This window comes from Miscanthus floridulus, chromosome 3 (genome assembly GCF_019320115.1).
Source record: "Miscanthus floridulus cultivar M001 chromosome 3, ASM1932011v1, whole genome shotgun sequence".
Taxonomy (NCBI): Eukaryota; Viridiplantae; Streptophyta; class Magnoliopsida; order Poales; family Poaceae; genus Miscanthus; species Miscanthus floridulus.
The window spans coordinates 36,587,782-36,609,394 of record NC_089582.1 but is presented as its reverse complement, the minus strand read 5'-3'; the positions used below and the strand labels follow the sequence as shown (position 1 = coordinate 36,609,394).

Sequence of the window (21,613 nt, the reverse complement as noted above, 5' to 3'; positions counted from 1 at the left end):
ACCTTTCGCCCCACTCCGTCGAGAGCCTCTATTCGGACGCCGCTGTTCTGATTCACAGATTTCCTGTCCTTTGTGTCGGTATAGTATGTGTACCCATTGATGTCATAAGCATTCCAAGACGTCACCTGTTTTGATGGCCCGGCCACCAACCGACTGATGGTAATAGAATCTATGGTTTCTCCAGGCTATATGTTCTAGTCCTTCAACCATGATGTTAGGCGTTGCTTATGCTGTTTCATGACCCAATCATCTGAACGGCCATTCCTCTCGGCCATAATGATAGCCATGTGTTCATCAATGTACGGTTGCATCACTACCATACTCTGCAAGACACTATAATGCGCCCAACTCACCTCTCTGTAATCATTGTCGAGGAACACTTTCCTACCACTTATGCCCTTCCCAGCTAGCCTTCCCTTGTGACGAGAATCAAGATTACCAATCCCTCTCTGTACTTTTAGCCACTCTTGGCAGCACTCGACGACTTCTTCGGAATTATAACCCTCTATCATGGAGCCCTCTAGGTGTGTTCAGTTATGCACGTATCGGCTTAGAACCGACATGAACCGCTCGTAGGACCACATTTCATGCAAGAAGCTAGGGCCCAGCGCCTCGATCTGATGAACCAAGTGAATCATGAGATGTACCATTATATCAAAAAAAGTGGGAGGTAAACACATCTCTAGCTGGTTCTGGGTCTCCACCATGAATTCATGTAGGTCACTCAACTCTTGCCTGTGAATCGTCTTCTGTGAGATCTTCGAAAAGAAGTAGCACATGCGGGTGATGGCTATCTTTAGGAACTCTGGCTTTATAGCTCTGATTGCAATTGGTAGGAACACTGTCAGCATCACATAACAATCGTGAGCCTTGCAGTATGTTAATGATAGGTCCTTCATCGACACTAGCTTCTTCGGGGTCACCAAAAACCCAGTAGGCACTCTGACCCCCCTAAGGAAAGCATATAGCTCTCCTCTCCTCTAGGGTTAGGTTGAAGCTAGCCGCGGGAAAACTATACTTGCCATTATCTTGCTGTACCGGCCAAAGCTCTCGCATCACGTTCAGCTACACTATGTCTTTCTGTGATCTGAGACCATCCTTTGACTTGCCTGTGTCCATCAAGGTAGCCATGAGACTCTCAAAGACATTCTTCTGCACGTGCATCGCATAAATGGCATGGGGGACCTCCAAGTCTGGCCAATAAGGCAGGTACTGAAAGAAGATCGATTGCTTCTTGAATGGTACGCCTTCGATGGGAGGTGTGCTTCTATCTCTAATCGTTCCATCCGGATTCTTCTTTCCATAGACGACGTGTATGTTTTGGACCATTCTGAACACATGTTCTCCATTACGATGTCTCTCTGGAGGGGGTTCATCCTCCGGGATGTTGCCATAGTATCTTAGGTACAATTTGCCGCGGTACTTATGACCTGTCTTTAAGAAGCGTCGGTTCCTTATGTAAACTATCTTCCTGGATCCATTTAGGAACACCCATTTAGTACCATCCAAACAGACTAAGCATCCAGTCTTGCCTTTGAACTGTCCAGACAGGGCAAACAGCGCGGGGTAATCATTGGTAGTAACAAATATTATTGCTTTGCATATAAAGTCCTCCCGCCGGAACGCATCGTACATCGGCTCCCCATACCTCCATAGCCTCTCCATTTCTTGCATCAGAGGCTCTAAGAACACGTCTATATCAATGCCTGGTTGTTTGGGGCCGGAGATAAGAATGGTGAGGAGAAGGTACTTCCTCTTCTGACACAAATACGTTGGGAGGTTGTACATGGTCAAGATGACTGGCCATGTGCTGTGGTCGGTCATCCTCTCATTGAAGGGATTCATTCCATCGGTGCTCAAGCCGAACCGTACATTCCGTGGGTCATCACTGAATTCTGCTTTGTACTTGGCATCGAACGATTGCCACTGGCTACAATCGGCTGGGTGTGCGATCGTATCATCATCCACCTTGCGCTCATCATCCCACCATGTCATCAGTGCGGCTTCTTTAGGGTTTAGGAACATACGCCTCAAGCGGTCGGTCACTGGCAAGTACCACATAACCAGGGCAGGAATTCTTCTCTTATTTGCATCGTTGCCTAATGGAGTTTCCTCTGGGGGCTGAGATTCTTGCAGCACCTTCTTCCCACCCTTCTTCCTCTTTCCTGTGGAGGCTTCCACCCCACTTTGAAGGTCATTGTTCTTGTACCGACTAGCCCCACACCTAGGACATGTATCTAAAGTCTCAAACGATGTGCCACGCCGAAAAAGGATACAGTGGTTGGGGCATGCATGGATTTTTTCAACTCCCAATGTGAGTGGACTTATAACCTTCTTCGCTTGGTATGTGTTGGCGGGAACTGTGTTCGGCTGTGGGAGCAACCGTGACATGAGGCACAACAGATCATTGAAACTGCAGTCCGACCAGCCGTACTTAGCCTTCAGGATGAGTAGCTCAAGCACAAAACGTAGCAGTGTGAAGTATGTCGGACAGCCCTTCTCAGCATCATACATAGTCTTCTTCGATGCTTTTGTCATCCTCTCAAGATTTTCTAGACCTCTCTTGCTCTTTTCTAATATTTCTGGTCCAAAGGCCCCAAGCATTTCGTCCAAGTTGTCATCGTCATCTGCATCCCCCTCACGTGCTTCGCCATCATTGCTGACACCACCAGCATCATCACCACCTTGTTCATTGCCAAAGCCACCACCTTGTTGATTGCCATAGTCATGATCCATTTGTTGCTCAAGATCGTCTGTGAATCGGGACAAGTATGCTTGGGTTTTAGCTTCATCAGCTAGATCATCGTCGCTGTCATCAACAACCACTGTTTCACCATGATGAATCCACACGGTGTAGTCCGGAACAAATCCTCTCCTAATCAGATGTTCTTTGATGGTACTCACATCTCGAAATGCAATAAGATTCTTGCAATCTTTGCAGAGACAAATAATCGTGTCACTATTCTCTTTCAACGTCGCTGCATGCTTCTCTGCGGCTTTGATGAATTTGTCCACCTCATCACGGAAAAGAGCGTCGTGTCTTAACGAACCATACATCCAAGAGTTCATGTTGTTCATCTTATAGAAACAAAACAACCAAAAAAAGAATATTACTCGAGAATAATTGTATATACCTGAGACATGCACCATGATAGTAGAGGATAGTTTATTAATTGACTATTAATGCATAAATATTTTAAAATATAAATTGATAGGTTCAAATAAACAATTTCAAAGAAAACAATTAGCAACATTTAATATTTCATCCACTACCTTTCATGCAAACTCCATTCCAATTTCATGGTAGAGGATAATTAATTAATGGCCTATTTATCCATAACTAATTAAAAACACGCATTATAGAAAGGAATCAAAATAAATATTAAATAATAATTAGTAGCCATGGTAGAGGATATTTTACACATTAGCAACAATTAAAATCTTACACATTCACCTACATGCAAACCCTAGTCACATAAAGAAAAAATTAAAAAAGAATAAAAAAACAAAATCCTAGATCTAGATCTAGATATAGGGTTTCATGACACATGCATCAAACTTCACTAATACTACACTAAAATCAACAAAGATGTACTAACAAAGGGTGCAATCTTACTTCCCTACCTAATTACCCTAGTATAGTGAAAATTAGAGTCCAATTTCACTCATAACTAGCTCAAGCTCCATGGAAGAAAGAGAAAACCAAAAATCAAATTACTCATTAACCAATGAATTAAACTTCAAATAAAGGGTTGTAGAAGCATTTCCTTACCTTTTAGAGCCTCTTTATCAAAGGATTTGAGATCAAAACCTTCACCCCTTAGTAGAGCAATTTTTAGGAGGAGCCAAAGGCCTCCCAACCTTTTTTTTGGTAGAAGAGTATGTCCCGAGGTGGAAGAAGGGGTGGCTGCTGCTATTTATTCGTGCGTCGTCAGTAGGAGCGGCTGGTGATTCAGCCGCCCCTACAGTAGAACAGCAGGGGCGGCTGGTGGCAGCCGCGCCTACAAAATGGTCACTGCAGGGGCGGCTGGTGATTGAGCCGCCCCTACAGATCACCCCCAACTATAGGGGCGGCTCAGGTTACCAGCTGCCCCTACAGTTCCATCTGTAGGGGCGGCTGGGCTGCTGTGGTCCGAGGACGTCCACTGTAGAGGTGCTCCCAACCCCAGCCGCCCCTACAGTAAAAATGACCCCGTTCCTGCTGTGAGAATATGTAGTAGTGAGAATTTGTTGTAGAACGTGCGAGACTAGTGAGTATGCACTCGATAGCTAGCAGCTCTGCATCCAATAGAATATCACCTAGACTAGCTATTTCAATTTTCATCTCCGTTAGGGACGCCCTCGTTGGTAATCCACTCCATGCATCATAGTGCGCGCGATTGTGTCGCAAGTTGATGATCAATCAATGAATCATATGATTGACCGACATGACTGCTATGCCGATCGACCTACCTAGAGGCTAGTAGAAGGCAGCCATCCCACCCATGCCAAGGCCTTGTTTAGATGCCACCAAAATTCTAAGTTTTTTCACTCTCTCTTCATCACATCAATTTTTAGCCGCTTGTATGGAGTATTAAATGTAGGTAAAAAAAATAACTAATTACACAGTTTAGTTAGAAATCACGAGATGAATCTTTTGAGCCTAGTTGGTCCACGATTGGACAATATTTGTCAAATAAGACGAAAGTGGTACTATTCATCATGTTGAAATTTTTTCAGCATCTAAACGAGGCCCAAAATTGCCCAATTGCCCATGCGCGAGCGCCAGGGAAGGCCGCCGGTTCCTCGGACGGACCTGTCGTCAGCCGTAGCACATCACAGATGACGACCATCCATTATCCGTTGACATCGACGCGGCTCAAGTACCTAAAATTCAGAAGTGTTATTATTTTTGGACCGAGGAAGTATATCCATCCATCCATCGAGACCCGATATGTCTGTCCCATTTCACTCCCATACTGATACATGCAGGTCCTTGCAGCTACTCCTACATGCGCAGGATAGATGATGCAGCTGCGTCCTTGTGGGATTGTGTCGCAAGTTGATGCGATGGAGATGAATCAATCACGTGACCTGACTGCTCAGCCGACCTAACCTAGAGAGAGCCCTAGAGGCGGCTAGGAGGCTGCCGGTGCCAGCCACCGCCCACCACCCACCGCGCGCCACCAGCCATGCCCATGCCCACGCCGGATGCCGCCATGCGCGAGCGCGAGGGAAGGAAGCGGCGGCCGCCGGCCGGCGGCTGGTCGGACCTGTCGTCAGCCGTATGACATCACCGACGACGACCATCCATTGGCGGCATCGACGCGGATCCGGCTCAGCCACGCAACTTTCCAGCAGCCCACCATCCCATCCGTTCCGGCGGCGCCGCACGGTCCACACACGGGGCCCGGACCGGTCCTTAAAAATTCTCCGGCCGGTCGTAAACGTATGCGTGGGAAAAGCTTTTTTTTTTTTACAAACAGTACGTACGTAACAGATTAGCAGTGAATGATGAGTGCTGCCCATCCCAAGGTCATGTTTCTTCTGCCGGCGCGGTTTTGTTGGCCACGAACGTGTCCCTCGCATAAAAATGGACTTGTATATATGGCCGACGGCTCAATTGTTGTCGTCCATGGGTCAGGTGGATGTGGATTCGTATTTAGCCGACCGTATAAAACACTCAACACATCTATATTAATAGTAATATAATCGTGATATTAATATCAAAGGTTTGTATGGGCGAAAGGTGGCTATAACCATCTCAGATTTTTAGATCCATTTGGAGTAAACAATGATTATAAGGGCCTAAATGTTAATATAGTGTCGGTCGGCATACTTGCTAGATTGAGTTTTGGGTCCAGCTTCTTTGGTGCAGTAGCTATATTTGTTATCAGATAAACGTTTAGCAAAACAACTCCTTAGTTTGAACTCATAAACCCACCTATCATTGGGTTTTTTCTCCACCTTTTTATTCCTCCCCCCCCCCCCCCCCCCCCCCCCCCACCTCTCTTTCTCACCCATTACCCCCGCCCATATCCCTATCTTTCTCTTGCCAGCGCCACTGCCAGTGGCGGATCCAAAGGGGGGGCTGGGGGGGCTCCAGCCCCCCCTAATGTCTTGATTTCAAGCCTAATCACTGTAGCAAAAGCTTGATTTCACCATTAAATCTTCATGCAAATCAACATCTCCATTGTTTTAGCCCCCCCTTATCCCGCATCGTGCATCCGCCACTGGCCACTGCCTAGACTCCTCCTTCGCTAGTGTTGTACCTCCTTCTCCGTTGGCACGTGGGCCTCTATTGCCATTGAGCCTCATCCTTTTGTGGCGTCCTTCACCCCCTGTGATGTCGCGGAGCACAAGCGATGACGCCGGAGGCGGCGCATAAGGAAGACAATGATGACGAGAGGAGCAACTTCGACACTCGTGCAGTTCCTCCTCGGCTCCAGCACACGAGGGCAGCGGGGCCCACACAGGAGCGAGAGAGGGCCGGAAGAAGCTTAATTCTTTTAGATTTGGATGCAAATTCTAGCTTTAGTCAATGGGTTTTGCGGGACTCTGCATGCGAAGCCGTCTCCCGGAGCGCTCGGAGAAGCACAGCTAACACTTGTTCGCTTGAATGTATCAGCCATGATACGGTGTTTTTCTCTCACAACAAAACAACATCAGTCGGCTTATAAGCCACAGAAACGATCAAGCGAACTTGCAAAGCGCAATAATGATTAGTTTCATACTCTGGTCTTGTTTAGATTCAGGGTGTAAAGTTTTGGGGTGTCACATCGAATGTTATATGTGAGTGTCTGCATGTGTGTTCGAATACTAATAAAAAAACAAATTACAGAATCCGCCAGTAAACCGCGAGATAAATTTATTAAACCTAATTAATCCATCATTAGCGCATGTGTTACTGTAGTACTTTATTATCAAATCATGGACTAATTAGGCTTAAAAGATTCGTCTCGCAAAGTAGTCGCAATCTGTGCAATTAATTATTTTTTTAATCTATATTTAATACTTCATTCATGTGTTCAAATATTCGATGTGATATGATGTAAAATTTTGACGGAGGATGTAAACAATTGCCTCAATATGGGCCTTGTTTAGATTGCAAGTTTTTTCACTCTTTCTCCATCACATCAAATCTTTGGACACATGCATGGGGTATTAAATGTAGATAAAAAAATAACTAATTACACAGTTTTATTGTAAATTACGAGACGAATCTTTTGAGCCTAGTTAGGCCATGATTGGACAATAATTGTTAAATACAAACGAAAGTGCTACAGTGCCAAATACTGATTCCTAACCCCAATCTAAACAAGGCCCTGCATATAATGTAGTCAACGGCCATATAGTGTAGTCAACGGCCATCCCTGGCTGTCTCTTTCTCTCTCTCTCTCTTTTGCTAAAAAAAGAAAAGAATAAGGATGCGAGACGAGCGATGTAAGGGGGTGTTTAGTTCATGAAATGAAAATTTTTGGATATCACATCGGATGTTTTGAAGATATCGGAAGGGGTTTTCGGATACTAATAAAAAAACTAATTACATAGCTCGCCTGAAAACTGCGAGACGAATTTATTAAGCCTAATTAATCCACCATTAGCGCATGTTAGTTACTGTAGCACTTATGGCTAATCATGGACTAATTAGTCTTAAAACATTCGTCTCGCGATTTCCAACCAAACTGTGCAATTAGTTTTTTTCGTCTATATTTAATACTCTATGCATGTGCCGTAAGATTCGATGTTATAGTTTGAGGTAAAATTTTTTGGGAAGTAAACCAGGCCTAAACAACCGCCTCTGTAGTCTCGAGCATGGTTCCCTCCTTGGTAGGGAAGCAATTAATTTGCATAGCGCGTATTTCCAGCACATAGCTAGCTAGCTTTTTTTTTTGCGAGGAAGCTAACTAGCTTAATTAGTTCCATAATCTTCGGTCTGTTCGCTTGGTCGTAAACGATCATAAATTTCCAGCCAGAACAGTATTTTTCTCTCACACCAAATCAGCCAGCAGTAATAATCCACGATCGTATCAGCACCAGCCGAACAGGCTGCTTATGAAAGCTTATATTCATATTTTATTAATCACAAATATCATTAGTAGCTTATTAACCACAAACGAAGAATCTAATAAGTAGTAGTAATATGCATGTACCACCGACGTACACGCACACCTTACTAGATCAAAGGATCGAAGGACTTAGGGCCTCTTTGATCCCAGAGCTAAAAGTTAGCTCATCTTGTAAAAAAAGAATTAAACACGAGCTAATTATGAGTTAATCAGGACTAATGGACTCTAACTATAAATTAGCCCTCATTAGAGCATCTCCAGTAGCCACCTATTTTTATACTACCTACATTATGCCAATTCCAGCAGTACTACCTAAATCATGGCTCCTAAATTTATTTTAGCAGTCTATGACATAGGGGACCTACGTGTCATCCTCTTCCTTGTCGCTATCGACGAACTCGGCCATCGGGAAGGGAGTTGCCGGCGGAGGCCGCCGTGCCTGGGAGCCTGCGCGCCATCGGGAGGGGAGGGGAGCCGGAGGAGCGGCGCTCGCACGGCTTCTCTACGGCGTCCGGTGGCGTGCGGCTTCCCTGCGGTGTCCGGTGAAGGGCGCGCATCTCTCGTGCGGCATGGAGGTGGCGAACCGAGATCCGTCGTCGATGGGGAGGCCAACGTCGGGATCCTCCGTGCGATGGGGTGGCCACCGCGCGAGGCCACGGCAGCGGGGAGGCCACCGGGAAGGGCCGCGTGATGGGCAGGGCCGCTGTCGGGAAGGGCCGCCACCCCGAGGGCCGGCGCACGCGAGGGCAAGGTGCCGGTGTGGGTGGCGTCGGGCATTTCTGTGCGCGTCGGGAGGAGAGAGACAAATGAAAAAATATGTAGTAGGATTTGTTGGCCCAACAGATATAGGTAGGCTGCTGGAGTGTGTTTTTTATCTCCACAACCCAAATATAGGATAGGTAGTGGGTTTAGGTAGTCTGCTAGAGATATCTTAGCTCTTATTAGTTCAGAATTAGCCCACATATAGGCGTTCTAATTGGTATAGAAAACATGGGCATATATCCGTTCTAATTGGTATAAAAAACATGGCCTAATTATTAGCTGGGACCAGACACCCCTTAAAATTCTCTAAAAAAAGAAAATTGATTGGAAGAAAAAAAAAGAGGGAATAGATGTAAAGCAGCCGTCAAACTATGGCCTTGTTCACTCTGCAATTTTTTTTTGAACCTGATGAATAGTACCACTTTCGTCTTATTTAGTAAATATTGTCCAATCATGGACCAACTAGGCTCAAAAGATTCATCTCGTGATTTCCAACTAAACTGTGTAATTAGTTATTTTTTTTACCTACATTTAATACTCCATACAAGCGGCTAAAAATTGATGTGATGGAGAGAGAGGGAAAAAACTTGAAATTTGGATGGCATCTAAACAAGGCCTATGTAGGAATTCTGTCCTATACTACTAGACTAGCAGTACACCTATCATCAACCTGGCCGCCCCTAGGGAATGCAACAGGAGGAACGTGTACTAGTATGTAGTCCCATTTTTCCTTGTCTGCAAATAATGAAAGAATTGAAGAGCCAGTGGAATGTAGCCGGAACCTACGCACAAGCAAAACAATTTTCTCGGTTATGGAATATTCTAACCGGCAGAGAAAATGGAAATGATGTGCTTGGCAGTGTGCAGTCAACCGAATTCAGGATATGAAAGAAAAAACAATTGCTTAAGTTCATCCTATTCGTCTAAAAGATCATACAGTCCATTCAATCTATCGTACTCTCTTCATCTCCAGAAGAATGTAAGCCTCGCTTCTTGAGTAGCTAAATAGTTCTAAATTTGACTATGTTAATAGAAAATAGCATCAATCAGCATTTGTATTTTTAAACGTGTTTATTACGAAAATAGCTATTTAGCCATTAAAATGAACATTAGATCGAATGATAGCTTTCCCCTCAAAAAAAAAAAAGATCGAATGATAGCTAAATACAATAGGCGAGACGATCGACGTTTAGTGTTTTAGTGACTAGATGAACACTAATTTTATGAAAAGTTTATTTGATTTAAAATGTGTATATTTAGATATATAAACCGATATTGAATTGTGGTATCTTGATGCTAGAGAGGATTTAACTATGCAGCAAACGTGAGGCCTTTTTCAGTGTGAGTTTAATCAAAGTTTCATTTATATTTAATAAGCTGTCACATAAGCATTTTGACGTGACAATGTTTTTAAGAAAAGAGAAAAAATGAGTAATACTGGAATTTCCGGGCGGCGCTGCTTGGTGATGCTTCCGCTGCTGGAGGGGCAGTTCCGGGCGGCGCTGCAGGGGAACGACCGCGACGAGCTGCAGATCTGCGTCGAGAGCGGTGACAAGGCGGTGCAGACGGAGCAGGGCGCGCACATGGTGTACCTCCACGCCGGCGACAACCCCTTCGACACCGTCACCGCCGCCGTCAAGGCGGTGGAGAGGCACCTGAAGACGTTCCACACCCGCGACAGGAAGAAGCTGCCGTCGTTCCTCGACTGGTTCGGATGGTGCACCTGGGACGCCTTCTACACCGACGTCACCGCCGACGGCGTCAAGCACGGCCTCCAGAGGTAAGGATTCTGCTCTGCTCTTGTGTGTCAGTGACTCCGTGCCAGCGTTCCGTACTAACAGAGCAGCAACCCTCCCCCTGCTCTTGCAGCCTGTCCAAGGGCGGCGCGCCGCCGCGGTTCCTCATCATCGACGACGGCTGGCAGCAGATCGCCTCCGACAACAAGCCCGACCCCAACGTCGCCGTCCAGGAGGGCGCGCAGTACGTGCATTGCATTTGCACCCCACCGATCACATTTCTCTGATCAATCATGGCCGCCGGACAGCCGCCGCGGTTTCCCGACGCTCGCTCACCAAAACTGATTTGCTTGCTTCCAGATTCGCCAGCCGGCTGACGGGGATCAAGGAGAACACCAAGTTCCAGACCAAGCCCGACGGCGGGCTGAAGCGGCTGGTGTCCGAGACCAAGGACGTGCACGGCGTGAAGCAGGTGTACGTGTGGCACGCGATGGCCGGGTACTGGGGCGGCGTGACGCCGTCGGCAGGGACGGCGATGGAGCGGTACGAGCCGGCGCTGGCGTACCCCGTGCAGTCTCCGGGCGTGACGGGCAACCAGCCGGACATCGTCATGGACTCGCTGTCCGTCCTCGGGCTGGGCCTGGTGCACCCGCGCCGGGCGCGGGACTTCTACGGCGAGCTCCACGCGTACCTCGCCTCCTGCGGCGTGGACGGCGTCAAGGTGGACGTGCAGAACATCATCGAGACGCTCGGCGCGGGACACGGCGGCCGCGTCGCGCTCACCCGCGCCTACCACCGCGCGCTCGAGGCCTCCGTGGCGCGCAGCTTCCCGGACAACGGCTGCATCTCCTGCATGTGCCACAACACCGACATGCTCTACAGCGCCAGGCAGACCGCCGTGGTGCGCGCCTCCGACGACTTCTACCCGCGCGACCCGGCGTCGCACACCGTCCACGTCGCCTCCGTCGCCTACAACACCGTCTTCCTCGGCGAGTTCATGCAGCCCGACTGGGACATGTTCCATGTGAGTAGACTGCTTTGCTTGGTTGTTCTTTTGGTCGCCGTGTCGAGGCATCCATTGATCGATTCGATTCGTTGCCAGAGCTTGCACCCGGCGGCGGAGTACCACGGCGCGGCGAGGGCCATCGGCGGCTGCCCGATATATGTCAGCGACAAGCCGGGGAACCACAACTTCGAGCTGCTCAGGAAGCTCGTGCTCCCCGACGGCTCCGTGCTCCGCGCGCAGCTCCCCGGCCGGCCCACACGCGACTGCCTCTTCTCCGACCCGGCGCGCGACGGCGCAAGGTGACCAGTCCTCCGATTAAAATTCCAATTCCAAAAGATTTTCGATCAATTTTAAACCTTTGGCGGTGCTGATTCTTTTTTTCTTCCATTTCTCTGCTCTGCAGCCTGCTCAAGATCTGGAACCTGAACAAGTGCGGCGGCGTGGTGGGCGTGTTCAACTGCCAGGGCGCCGGGTGGTGCCGCGTGACCACGCGCACGCGCGTACACGACGCGGCGCCGGGCATGCTGACCGGCACCGTGCGCGCCGACGACGTCGACGCCATAGCTCGCGTCGCCGGTGCCGGCGACGACGGCGACGGTGAGTGGGACGGCGAGGCCGTGGTGTACGCGCACCGCGCGCGGGAGCTGGTGTGGCTGCCCCGGGGCGCCGCGCTGCCCGTGACGCTGGGCCCGCTCCAGTACGAGGTGTTCCACGTCTGCCCGCTCCGCGCCGCCGCGCCGGGGGTGGCGTTCGCGCCCGTCGGGCTGCTCGACATGTTCAACGCCGGGGGCGCCGTCGAGGAGTGCGCCGTGGACGAGAAGGCCGTGGTGGCGCTCAGGGTGCGCGGGTGCGGGCGGTTCGGCGCGTACTGCTCGCGGGAGCCGGCGAGGTGCCTGCTGGACTCGGCGGAAGGGGAGTTCGGCTACGACGCCGACACCGGCCTCGTGACCGTTGACCTGCCCGTGCCGGCAGTGACGGATTAGAAAAAACATGCCCGTGCTAACGCAACGGATTTATTTTGGAGACGCACATGAAAACAACCGATGTTTTTTTTCCATAGTACAACTTTTACACAATATCTTTGAGCATGTATATAATCCGGGAAACTAAGAAGTCATAGTAAAGTTTTTTCTCATATAACATAGAATATAAGAGGCGGGCTTGTTGACGGCGGCGAGGACGGCGTGGGTGCGGGAACAGAGCCCGACGCAGGCGGATCCCTGCTTGACGGCCTCCATGGCGTACTCCACCTGGAACAGCCGCCCCTGGGGGCTCCATGTGGTCACGTCGGTGTCGTACTGGTTGCGGAACATCTTCGAGGCTCCCTTCTTCCTCCGTCAACCTGCTCGATTCAAGGATCCCCGAGTGCGGCCGGCGGGCGAGTGTAGGTAGGATTTGGGGATCTCTTGGGCTCGCGTGCGATTTTGGTGGCAGCGGCGAGGGCGTCGGGCTTCTTCTGGTTGAAGGGGGGAATGAAAAATCAAGAGAAGGCACCGGCGTCTGCGCGCGTGGGTGGGGGTGGAGCGGTGAAGTGGGAAATCGGTGTTGGAGATCCAAAGAATATCGGCCGTTGGATGTGGCCGAGGAGAAAGAATGAGTGAGAGTTAATTTGGTGCGTATATTTTTAATGTTATCTTTTTCTGTGTGTATTTTGTGGGGTGGACGTAGTTTAGGTCGTGACTGTAGAGGTGAGATTTGTTTGGTGGCTGTAGGATAATTTGAAGTGGTGTATTATAGGGGTAGAGATATTTAAGAGGTGCTGGGTCAAAAAGAGGAAGACCAACTTTACTCAATTATATCACATACATAGCTAGCATATAGCAGTTTTAAACCTTTTACATGATAACTATGATAAACAATCAAAAGTGCATCATAAAATGCATAAGAAGAAGTAAAAGATACAATTTTTAGAACTAACCAACAAAAGATCGATAAATGATGACGCATTCACGCTGTTGTATTCTTCATGAATCATTAGAAGCAATCTATACAAGAAAATAAATAAATTAGTGACACAAATTTCAAGTATTTAACTTCAAAGTTTTGAAGGTAGAAGAGAACATATATCATAGCACTAAATTGTTCCGAGGCACTAACATACGCCGGGTTTTCATGTCTTCAAATCGTTTTATGATTTTGTCATTCTTGACGCTTCTAAATATCTTCTTCTCAGTATAACATATCATTAAGTCATTGAGCCATTCATCACCCATTTTGTTACGCAAATCTGTCTTTACAATAGACATAGCAGAAAATATCCTCTCAACTGAAGTTGTTGCCACCAGAAGAATTAATGTTAATTCAATGAGCCGATACACCAATCCATAAGATGTATTCATTTTAGGGGGAATTATTTATTTGGCACTGAAACAAATCAGTGTTTCGTATTTGGCACTCAAAAATTTGAACTTTCTTATCTGGCATCAAGTTGAAATTTCCTTTCGTAAATGGCACTGCCGTCCATTTAGGACAGTAACGGTGTCAAGTGACTGATAAAAAGACATGAATACCCTTGTTTGCAGCAGAAATTCACGGTGCCAAATAGGGAAGTTCAAGTATTTTCGTATGGACGATATTGCCGGAGCTCTTGCGCAGCCCCGTGCCATCGCCCTGGCGACCCGACGCATAGACCCCGTACCAACGTCCCTGCATCGCCGCCCTACCGACTGAAGGAGGCAGGACGATGGCGTGCCACTGCCCCCACGGGAGCGCCTAGCTTGCTTTGCCGCAACCTCGCTAGTGCCGCGCGCTGGTCATCGCGGTCTCCACGTGCCGCTCGCCGCTGTCCGCGCGAGGTCTGCCGGCACCACAGCGCCTCACCATGCACCGGCGCCACTGTCGTGGCCCCGCACGCGAGGTCCGCTCGTGCTGCTCCCCGTGCGAGGTCTTCCCGCGCCACCGCGGCCTCGCCGTGAGCCGGCTCCGCCACTCGCCAGTCGTCGCTGGACCTGTGCGCCGCTTGCCGCCATCCCCGGGCGCCAGCTCGTAGCTCGCTTTGCCGCGTGTTCGGTGCTGCCCTGCGCGCGTCGCAGCTCGCCGCTTGTCGCGGCCTCGGGGATGGCGGCCCGGCCATCGCGTCGCACTGCGGCAGTGGGGTGCGCTGCGGCGGGGAGCTGGCCGAAATCGAAGAAGATGATGGCGTCTATGGAGTTCTGACCCAGCGCCGGTGACGCAGCCCATGATTTGGGAGGTGGTGAGGTACCTGGACGGCGGTGACCGGGTCTAGCTAGCTAGCTACTAGCCATCAGCACAGGTGGAAAAAGCTAGCCATTGGAATGGGGCGTGAGACAATGCGGTGGCCGCTGCCGGCGCTGCTCCTCGTCATGGCCGTGCGGCTGGCCACCGTCGCCGTCGTCGTGGTGCGGGGCGAGCCCCAGGTGCCGTGCTACTTCATGTTCGGGGACTCGCTCGTGGACAACGGGAACAACAACGACATCGCGTCGCTGGCGTGGGCCAACTACCCGCCCTACGGCATCGACTTTGCCGGCGGCGTCACCGGGCGTTTCAGCAACGGCCTCACCACCGTCGACGCTATATGTAAGCTCTCACTGTGTATTCATGTGTCGTTTTTCAGCTCGGCTTCTGGGCTTCGACGATTACATCCCCATGTATGCCGCGTGCGAGTGGCGATCAGCTTCGGCGGGTAGCTGCAGAACTACCAGGCGGCGGTGCAGCAGCTGGTGAGCATCCTGGGCGACGAGGACTCCGCGGCCAACCACCTGAGCCAGTGCATCTTCACGGTGGGCATGGGCAGCAACGACTACCTCAACAACTACTTCATGCCGGCGGTCTAATCCACCAGCCAACAGTACACGCTGGCGCAGTACGCCGACGTGCTCATCGGCCAGTACGCGCAGCAGCTCCGGACGCTGTACAGCTACGAGGCCAGGAAGGTGGCGCTGATGGGCGCGGGGCAGGCCGGGTGCAGCCCCAATGAGCTGGCGCAGCACAGCGCCGACGGCGCCACTTGCGTGCCGGAGATCAACGGCGCCATCGACATCTTCAATCGCAAGCTCGTCGCGCTCGTCGACTAGTTCAACGCGCTGCCGGGGGCGCACTTCACCTACATCAACATGTACGGGATCTTCGAGGACATCCTGAGAGCCCCAGGGTCGCACGGTACGTATATGCACGTGTTTGAGTGGACACCAAACCAAAGGAAATACTTGAACTTCCCTATTTGGCACCGTAGATTTCTACTGCAAACAAGGGTATTCATGTCTTTTTACCAGTCACTTGACACCGTTACTGTCCTAAATGGACGGAAGTGCCATTTACGAAAGGAAATTTCAACTTCATGCCAGATAGGAAAGTTCAAATTTTCGAGTGCCAAATACGAAACACTGATTTGTTTCAGTGCCAAATAAATAATTCTCTCTTCATTTTAGTCTTGACCATAATTTCAGTAACCTTTCCAAGCTCTGTACATCCAAGAAAGTCTTGAGTTCTTCTAGCACGACTGACAAATCCTCTCAGTTGATCAGGCAAAAGAAGGTCACCGACGTCAAAATCCGCAGCATAAATTTCAGCAAGTCTCACAAGCTTATCCACATCAAAATTAGAGAAAGAGTTCTTTGGGTTAAGACAAGCCATGCATACTAATAATTCTGAACTAACTTCACCAAATCGATGATTCATCTCAGACAAAATGGCATCTATGGCAGCAAGGAAAACCTCAACATGGTAGAAGTGCATGTTTGTTACCTTTTGCTCTCTACATGTAGATGTCCCTCTAGCATTTATTTCCTTGTCCATATCTGGCACTTCAATCTCATTCTTATCACAGAATGTTTTCACTATTTTGAATAAGGGATCCCATCCATTGTCCCTCATATCCTGCAACTGCTCTTTGACATCTATGATCAATTGCATTGCCTCAACAATGTCTTGATCCTTCCTTTGCAAAGCAGTTGATAGACTTTCTGTGATGCTCAACAATTCTATCATTAAATGCATTATGAACACAAAATCAAACCTCTCTATTTTACCAATTAAACCAAATGATCCACCATTATTTTCTGGTTTAACAGAGTCTTTCTTTACTATCTCAAGAATGTCTATGACAGCTTCCCACATCACCAAAATACGAAGTAAAATTTTAAGATGTGAACCCCATCTAGTATCTTCAGGCCTTGCTAGGTTACATTCCTGGTTCAAACCTTTTCCAGTGATAATCTCCCCACTCTCCAACTTTTCTAACAACACATCATCATGCTTTGCAAGCAAGGCATCCTTTCTCATACATGATGTGTCGATAGTGTTGACTATTAGAGGAACATAGTTAAAGAAATCTGCAATGGCTGGAGTAGAAGTTGCAACAGTAACAACCACTAATTGCAATTGATGGGCAAAACAATGCACATAGAATGCATAAGGATTTTCATCTCGAATCAATTTTTGCAGACCATTAAATTCACCTCTCATATTGGAAGCTCCATCATAACCTTTCCCACGAAGCCTAGAGATTGGTAGCTTATGACTGTTAAGCATTTTGACCAAAGCTTCTTTCAATGCAGCAGTTGTACAACTCTCAACATGCTGAAATCCAAGGAGCCCCTCCATCACCTTCCCTTCATCATTCACAAACCTGCAAACCATATTTTATTTCATGTTAGTACAAGTGTACAAGTAAAAGTCGAGGTAAAAAAATAGAGTTGTCATCTACTAACCTCAAAATTACTGCCATCTGTTCTTTTATTGATACATCTCGGGATTCATCAATCAATACAGAGAATTTTTTATCTCCAATCCCATCCATAATCACTGACATGACTTCTTGTGCACAAGTTTTTGTAAGGTCCTTCTGTATATGATGAGATATCATTGTGCAATTTTTTGCACCTTCATCGTATGCATCCTTAACAATCTCAACTTTATCTTTGTACCAATCAACCATCTCTCTATATGTACCCTTGTTGTTGGAAGTAGAGGACTCATCGTGTCCACGAAAAGCATCACCTTGCATTATGAGAAATCTTGCTACATCTAAAGAAGAGTTCAAGCGAATCTCATATCTTTTCTCTTCCTCCTTGCTAATTACATCAATTCTTCTAGCCACATTTGTTCTTTGGTTCATAAAGTCATCACACTTTAGCCTAGCATTATTGTGAGTCTTGCAAGTACCGTGCTGATTAAGATTGTCCTTAGCTTTTTTTCAGTTAGTATAACCATCCTTTTCAAAGACAGAACTACCAAATTTTTTAGGCTTCCCCGGATCAAAGAAAAGATAACAATATAAGCAATAAGCTGCATCCTTCAACTCACTATACTCTAGCCAATCAAACTCGTCAAACCAAGTATGCTAAAATGATCTCCATTGACCATTTTGCCATTTACGAGCAAAGGTAAGATTACGAGGTTGGGTCGGACATCTCAAAGCATATGCCCTTCTAACTTGGTCTCTAATTTCTGGTGGATATTCTTCAATCGGTATGCGATTTCCTAAATCACCAACTACATCGGACTGACTAAACTCCACTCTACGCCGAATTGGTTGATTTATGCTGTCATTAGTGCCTGGAGTTGATGTACTACTTGTACCAGAAAAATATGTGCGCAATGTTCTTTTGGACATTTTGAATAATCTGCAATTTATTAAATCATAATCAAATTTTGAACGATTACAAAGTTCAAAAGGCAAATCTAAAGAAAAAGAGTATACCTACTGGCTGCTGCCCTGCTGGTACTGCGGTGCTGCCGCCCAGTGCCTGCTGCTGCGTCGCCCAGTGCCTGCTGCCGCCCAGTGCCCCAAATTTCAGCGAAGGCAAAATGGAGGAATAAAAGCACCACATCATGGTCCTAGCTAGAATAAAAAGGAATGCTAAAAAGCCTAGGCTCACATGAAAACTACGGCGGTCGACGGAAGAAATCAAATTGCACGCATCACCGAAAGGGCTAACTGACAGGGTAAGCCAATTCGTTGCAGGAACCCCAAATTTCAGCGAAGCCAGCAGGCAATTGCACATGGAGTCACCACCGCGTGCCGCGTCGGCGTCGCCCCTAGCCGACAGCCGACGGCCCTGCGCCCCTGCTGGCTGCTGCGAGCCTGCGATGCGCGACTGCGTGGGCGCGGCCGCTGCTGCCTCCGCCCGCCGGGATCCCGGCGCCTCCGTCGGTTGTTGGGCAAGAGCCAGCCAACCCTAGCTAGAGCCGCCGCCACTCGCCCACTCGCTCGAGTCGAGTGCGACTCCTCTGCTCCCGTGACTGACAGAATGAGAAGAGAAACGAAGGAAAAATGTCGGTCTTCTTGATGGGCTATGAATAGGCTTCATTAGTGGGCCACTGAAAGTGAAACATACACATTCCGGCCCAGGAAGCAGACCAACTCCACCACTCGTCTTCAACCTCCGTCACCAGCGACGGGACGTCTCCAGCCCCTCCTTCCTAGTGGTTAATGGCTGAAATTTTTATGGAGGGGCACATGGGGGCTCCAATGGCGTGGCCAGGGTAGAGGGGCTTGAGCCCCGGCAGCCCCCCCCCCCCCCCCCCGCGCGCGCAGATCCGCCCCTGCGTGCCGCAGCAGGAGATGTACCAGGTGGACGCTGGAGATTGTGGTCTAAAGGTCGTGACGCGCGTGCTCCGACGCCGGCGCTTAATGTGTGTTTGGTTCGAGGACAAGGGTGGATGTTAGTCTTCGTGGCTGAGCCGCACGACCATTATTGCCATTTGCGATGTGCACGAGAGATGGGGAGAACGCGTGCGATTGTGGTGTCTCGTTGTATAATTGGTATGGAGAGAGTATGCTTTGCTATGTCCGTATCTGTATACCCTGTGTGCTCTGAATGTTGTATGATACTATTACTGGACAATAAAAGATGGTGCTCCTTCAATATGAATCTCCTCTCTAAACATACATGCCACATTACCACTTGTTCATTTTCTGCATGGATGATTCGAAATCACAGCATTTTGGGCATAGTTTGCTCTACCATAGTCTCTGCTTATTGTTAAGTTAGAATACTGAGATAATGTTGCTGAACAGCTTAGCTTTCGGGGTTTGATGATCACAATATAAAACTGTGCACATCTCTGGTCAAACAGGGGCCGGTTACACATGAGAGAATTGGCAGCTAATGGTAATTAGCAGATGCTGAGAGCAACCAAGAGCTTCTCTGTGTCCTTTCTTATCCATAGGAATAGAGATTATAGTGACCTTTAGCTGCTGCACTCCCAGCCCTCTTCAGCCACTGCTCAGCTCCAGAAATATCCGTCGGAGCAGCCGTCCGCAATGGGATCAGAAACTATCTAGCTCCCAGGCTCTCCAATGTCGCATCCTTTGAACTGGAAGCCCTTGACAACATAGTGCTGCAGATTCAGCTCACGGGTTCAGAGGACATCAGGACCAGCACTTTTGAGAAAGGACACCACAATCTAAACAGTGCCAAGATCTACAGAACCTCCACATCAGATGGCCGGAAGTTGCCGGCGTTCAAATTTGTATGGAGCAGTCGTGCCCCGCCAAAAGTCAGGTTCTTCGGGTGGCTATTGCTGCACGATCGCCTTCAGTGCCGGTCAAACCTGATCAAGAAGCACATTCGCCCTCTTCGCTTGGCTTATAAGCCATACTTTTTCAGTCAACGAACAATATTTTTCTCTCACAACAAATCAATCAACGGTACTTTCAGCCATGGCTTATCCGCCATGGCTTATAGCCAAGCCAACGTGGCGATATATGCGCTGTCTGCCATGGAGACTCTGAAACCGGTACCCACTTGCTACGTGACTGCCCCTTTGCGTAGGAATTCTGGAGGGTACTCGGTTGGAACACTGCCGACATGCCGGATGCTGCTCATCTCTGGGAAATCAAGCGGCCGGCTCACGTTCCCCGACATCTGTTCTCCACCTTCGTCCTCCTGTGCCGCTGGCATTTCTGGAAGCACAGAAACGCCGTGGTTTTCAGGAACGAGCAGCCGAGCCTTGCTCGTCTGATGGCTGCGTGCAAGGAAGACTGCGAGCTCTGGCGCCATCGCTTCCCCATCAGGCTTCGGGCACTGGCAAACTGTTGGGGCAATTTGTTCTCAATGTAATAGCCGCTCCCTGTTGAGATGGTTTATGCAAGGAAGAAAAACTTGTCCAACACCGGTTGAGATGGTTTAGACATGTGTAACGGAGACCTCTAGATGCACCGGTGCGTAGCGGAATCCTAAGTCAGGATAGTAACATGAAGAGAGGCAGAGGAAAACTGAAGTTGACTTGGGTAGAGACAATAAAAGGAGACTTGAAAGGATGGAATATACCCAAAGACTTAGCTTTAGATAGGAGTGCTTGGAAGACAGCTATTCACGTGCCTGAACCTTGATTGTTTCTGATGGGTTTCAACTCTAGCCTACCCCAACTTGTTTGGGATTTAAAGGCTTTGTTGTTGTTGTTGTGTGTAATAACCGCTCCCTTTAGCCTTTTATTCCCTCTAGCCAGTGGCCTTGTAACAAAAACTTAAGAGAGAATTTCTCGTGAACCATTAAAAAAGATCGTAATCCTCTATGAGTCACTGAAAAAGTTCAGCGGTATTCAGCGCCACTGCTCCAACTTTTTTGCCCTCCATGCCACTGCCGTCAGATTGAGCTCTAATCAAAAATACCCTTCAGTCTAAATATGTCATTATTTTTTTTTGAGCATCTTAACAATTTCAAATGAAAAAACTCAAAACTAGAAAGTTGTAGATCTCGTCGAGATCTATAATTTTCATATAAAAATTATCTTCATTTAATTCCACAAAAAAAGATATGATTTGATATGATTAATATATCTTAGAAAAATCCTATCTTTTTTGCAGTATTAAAAGAAGATAATTTTATATAAAAATTATAGATCTCGACGAGATCTACAACTTTCTAGTTTTGAGTTTTTTTTTATTTGAAGTTGTTAAGATGCTCAAAAATTAATGATATATTTAGACTTAAGGGTATTTTTGATTTTTCACACCTGCAGTTTGACACCGTTAGAGCCCAATCTGACGACAGTGACATGAAGGGTAAAAAAAAAAGTTAGAGCAGTAGTGCTGAAGACCGTCGAACTTTTTCAGTTGCTCGTAGGGGATTGCGATCTTTTTTAATGGCTCACGA

The 21,613-nt window shown here is 48.1% G+C and overlaps 2 protein-coding genes and 1 pseudogene across 2 annotated transcripts; 2 read left to right on the top strand and 1 right to left on the bottom strand.

Annotated features, from left to right (window-relative positions):
- Positions 1-10,222: 10,222 nt before the first annotated feature.
- On the top strand, positions 10,223-12,535 carry LOC136543529 (probable galactinol--sucrose galactosyltransferase 2). Its single transcript, XM_066535952.1, has 5 exons — positions 10,223-10,590; positions 10,680-10,790; positions 10,907-11,570; positions 11,649-11,851; positions 11,956-12,535. Exons 1-5 carry the CDS (start codon positions 10,238-10,240, stop codon positions 12,533-12,535), a joined length of 1,911 nt encoding a protein of 636 aa, XP_066392049.1. The 5' UTR covers positions 10,223-10,237.
- A 1,083-nt stretch (positions 12,536-13,618) lies between these two features.
- LOC136543528 (uncharacterized) lies at positions 13,619-17,114 on the bottom strand. The gene is made up of 2 exons (XM_066535951.1): positions 15,930-17,114; positions 13,619-13,885 (listed from the first exon to the last, which is right to left on the bottom strand). The coding sequence occupies exons 1-2, from the start codon at positions 17,112-17,114 to the stop codon at positions 13,619-13,621; spliced, it is 1,452 nt and encodes a 483-aa protein (XP_066392048.1).
- LOC136542880 (GDSL esterase/lipase At5g45670-like) lies at positions 14,828-15,792 on the top strand (annotated as a pseudogene).
- Positions 17,115-21,613: the final 4,499 nt, after the last annotated feature.

What these genes read in the sequence shown, in the direction of transcription:
- LOC136543529 (XM_066535952.1), top strand. Translation starts at nt 10,238, where the DNA reads ATGAGTAATACTGGAATTTCCGGGCGGCGCTGCTTGGTGATGCTTCCG. An exon ending in GCCGTCCAGGAGGGCGCGCA is followed by an intron (nt 10,791 to 10,906) that starts GTACGTGCATTG and finishes GCTTGCTTCCAG; the next exon opens with ATTCGCCAGCCGGCTGACGG. An exon ending in CCGACTGGGACATGTTCCAT is followed by an intron (nt 11,571 to 11,648) that starts GTGAGTAGACTG and finishes ATTCGTTGCCAG; the next exon opens with AGCTTGCACCCGGCGGCGGA.
- LOC136543528 (XM_066535951.1), bottom strand. Translation starts at nt 17,114, where the DNA reads ATGGAGGGGCTCCTTGGATTTCAGCATGTTGAGAGTTGTACAACTGCT. An exon ending in TGGTCAAGACTAAAATGAAG is followed by an intron (nt 13,886 to 15,929) that starts AGAGAATTATTT and finishes CCTAAAATGAAT; the next exon opens with ACATCTTATGGATTGGTGTA.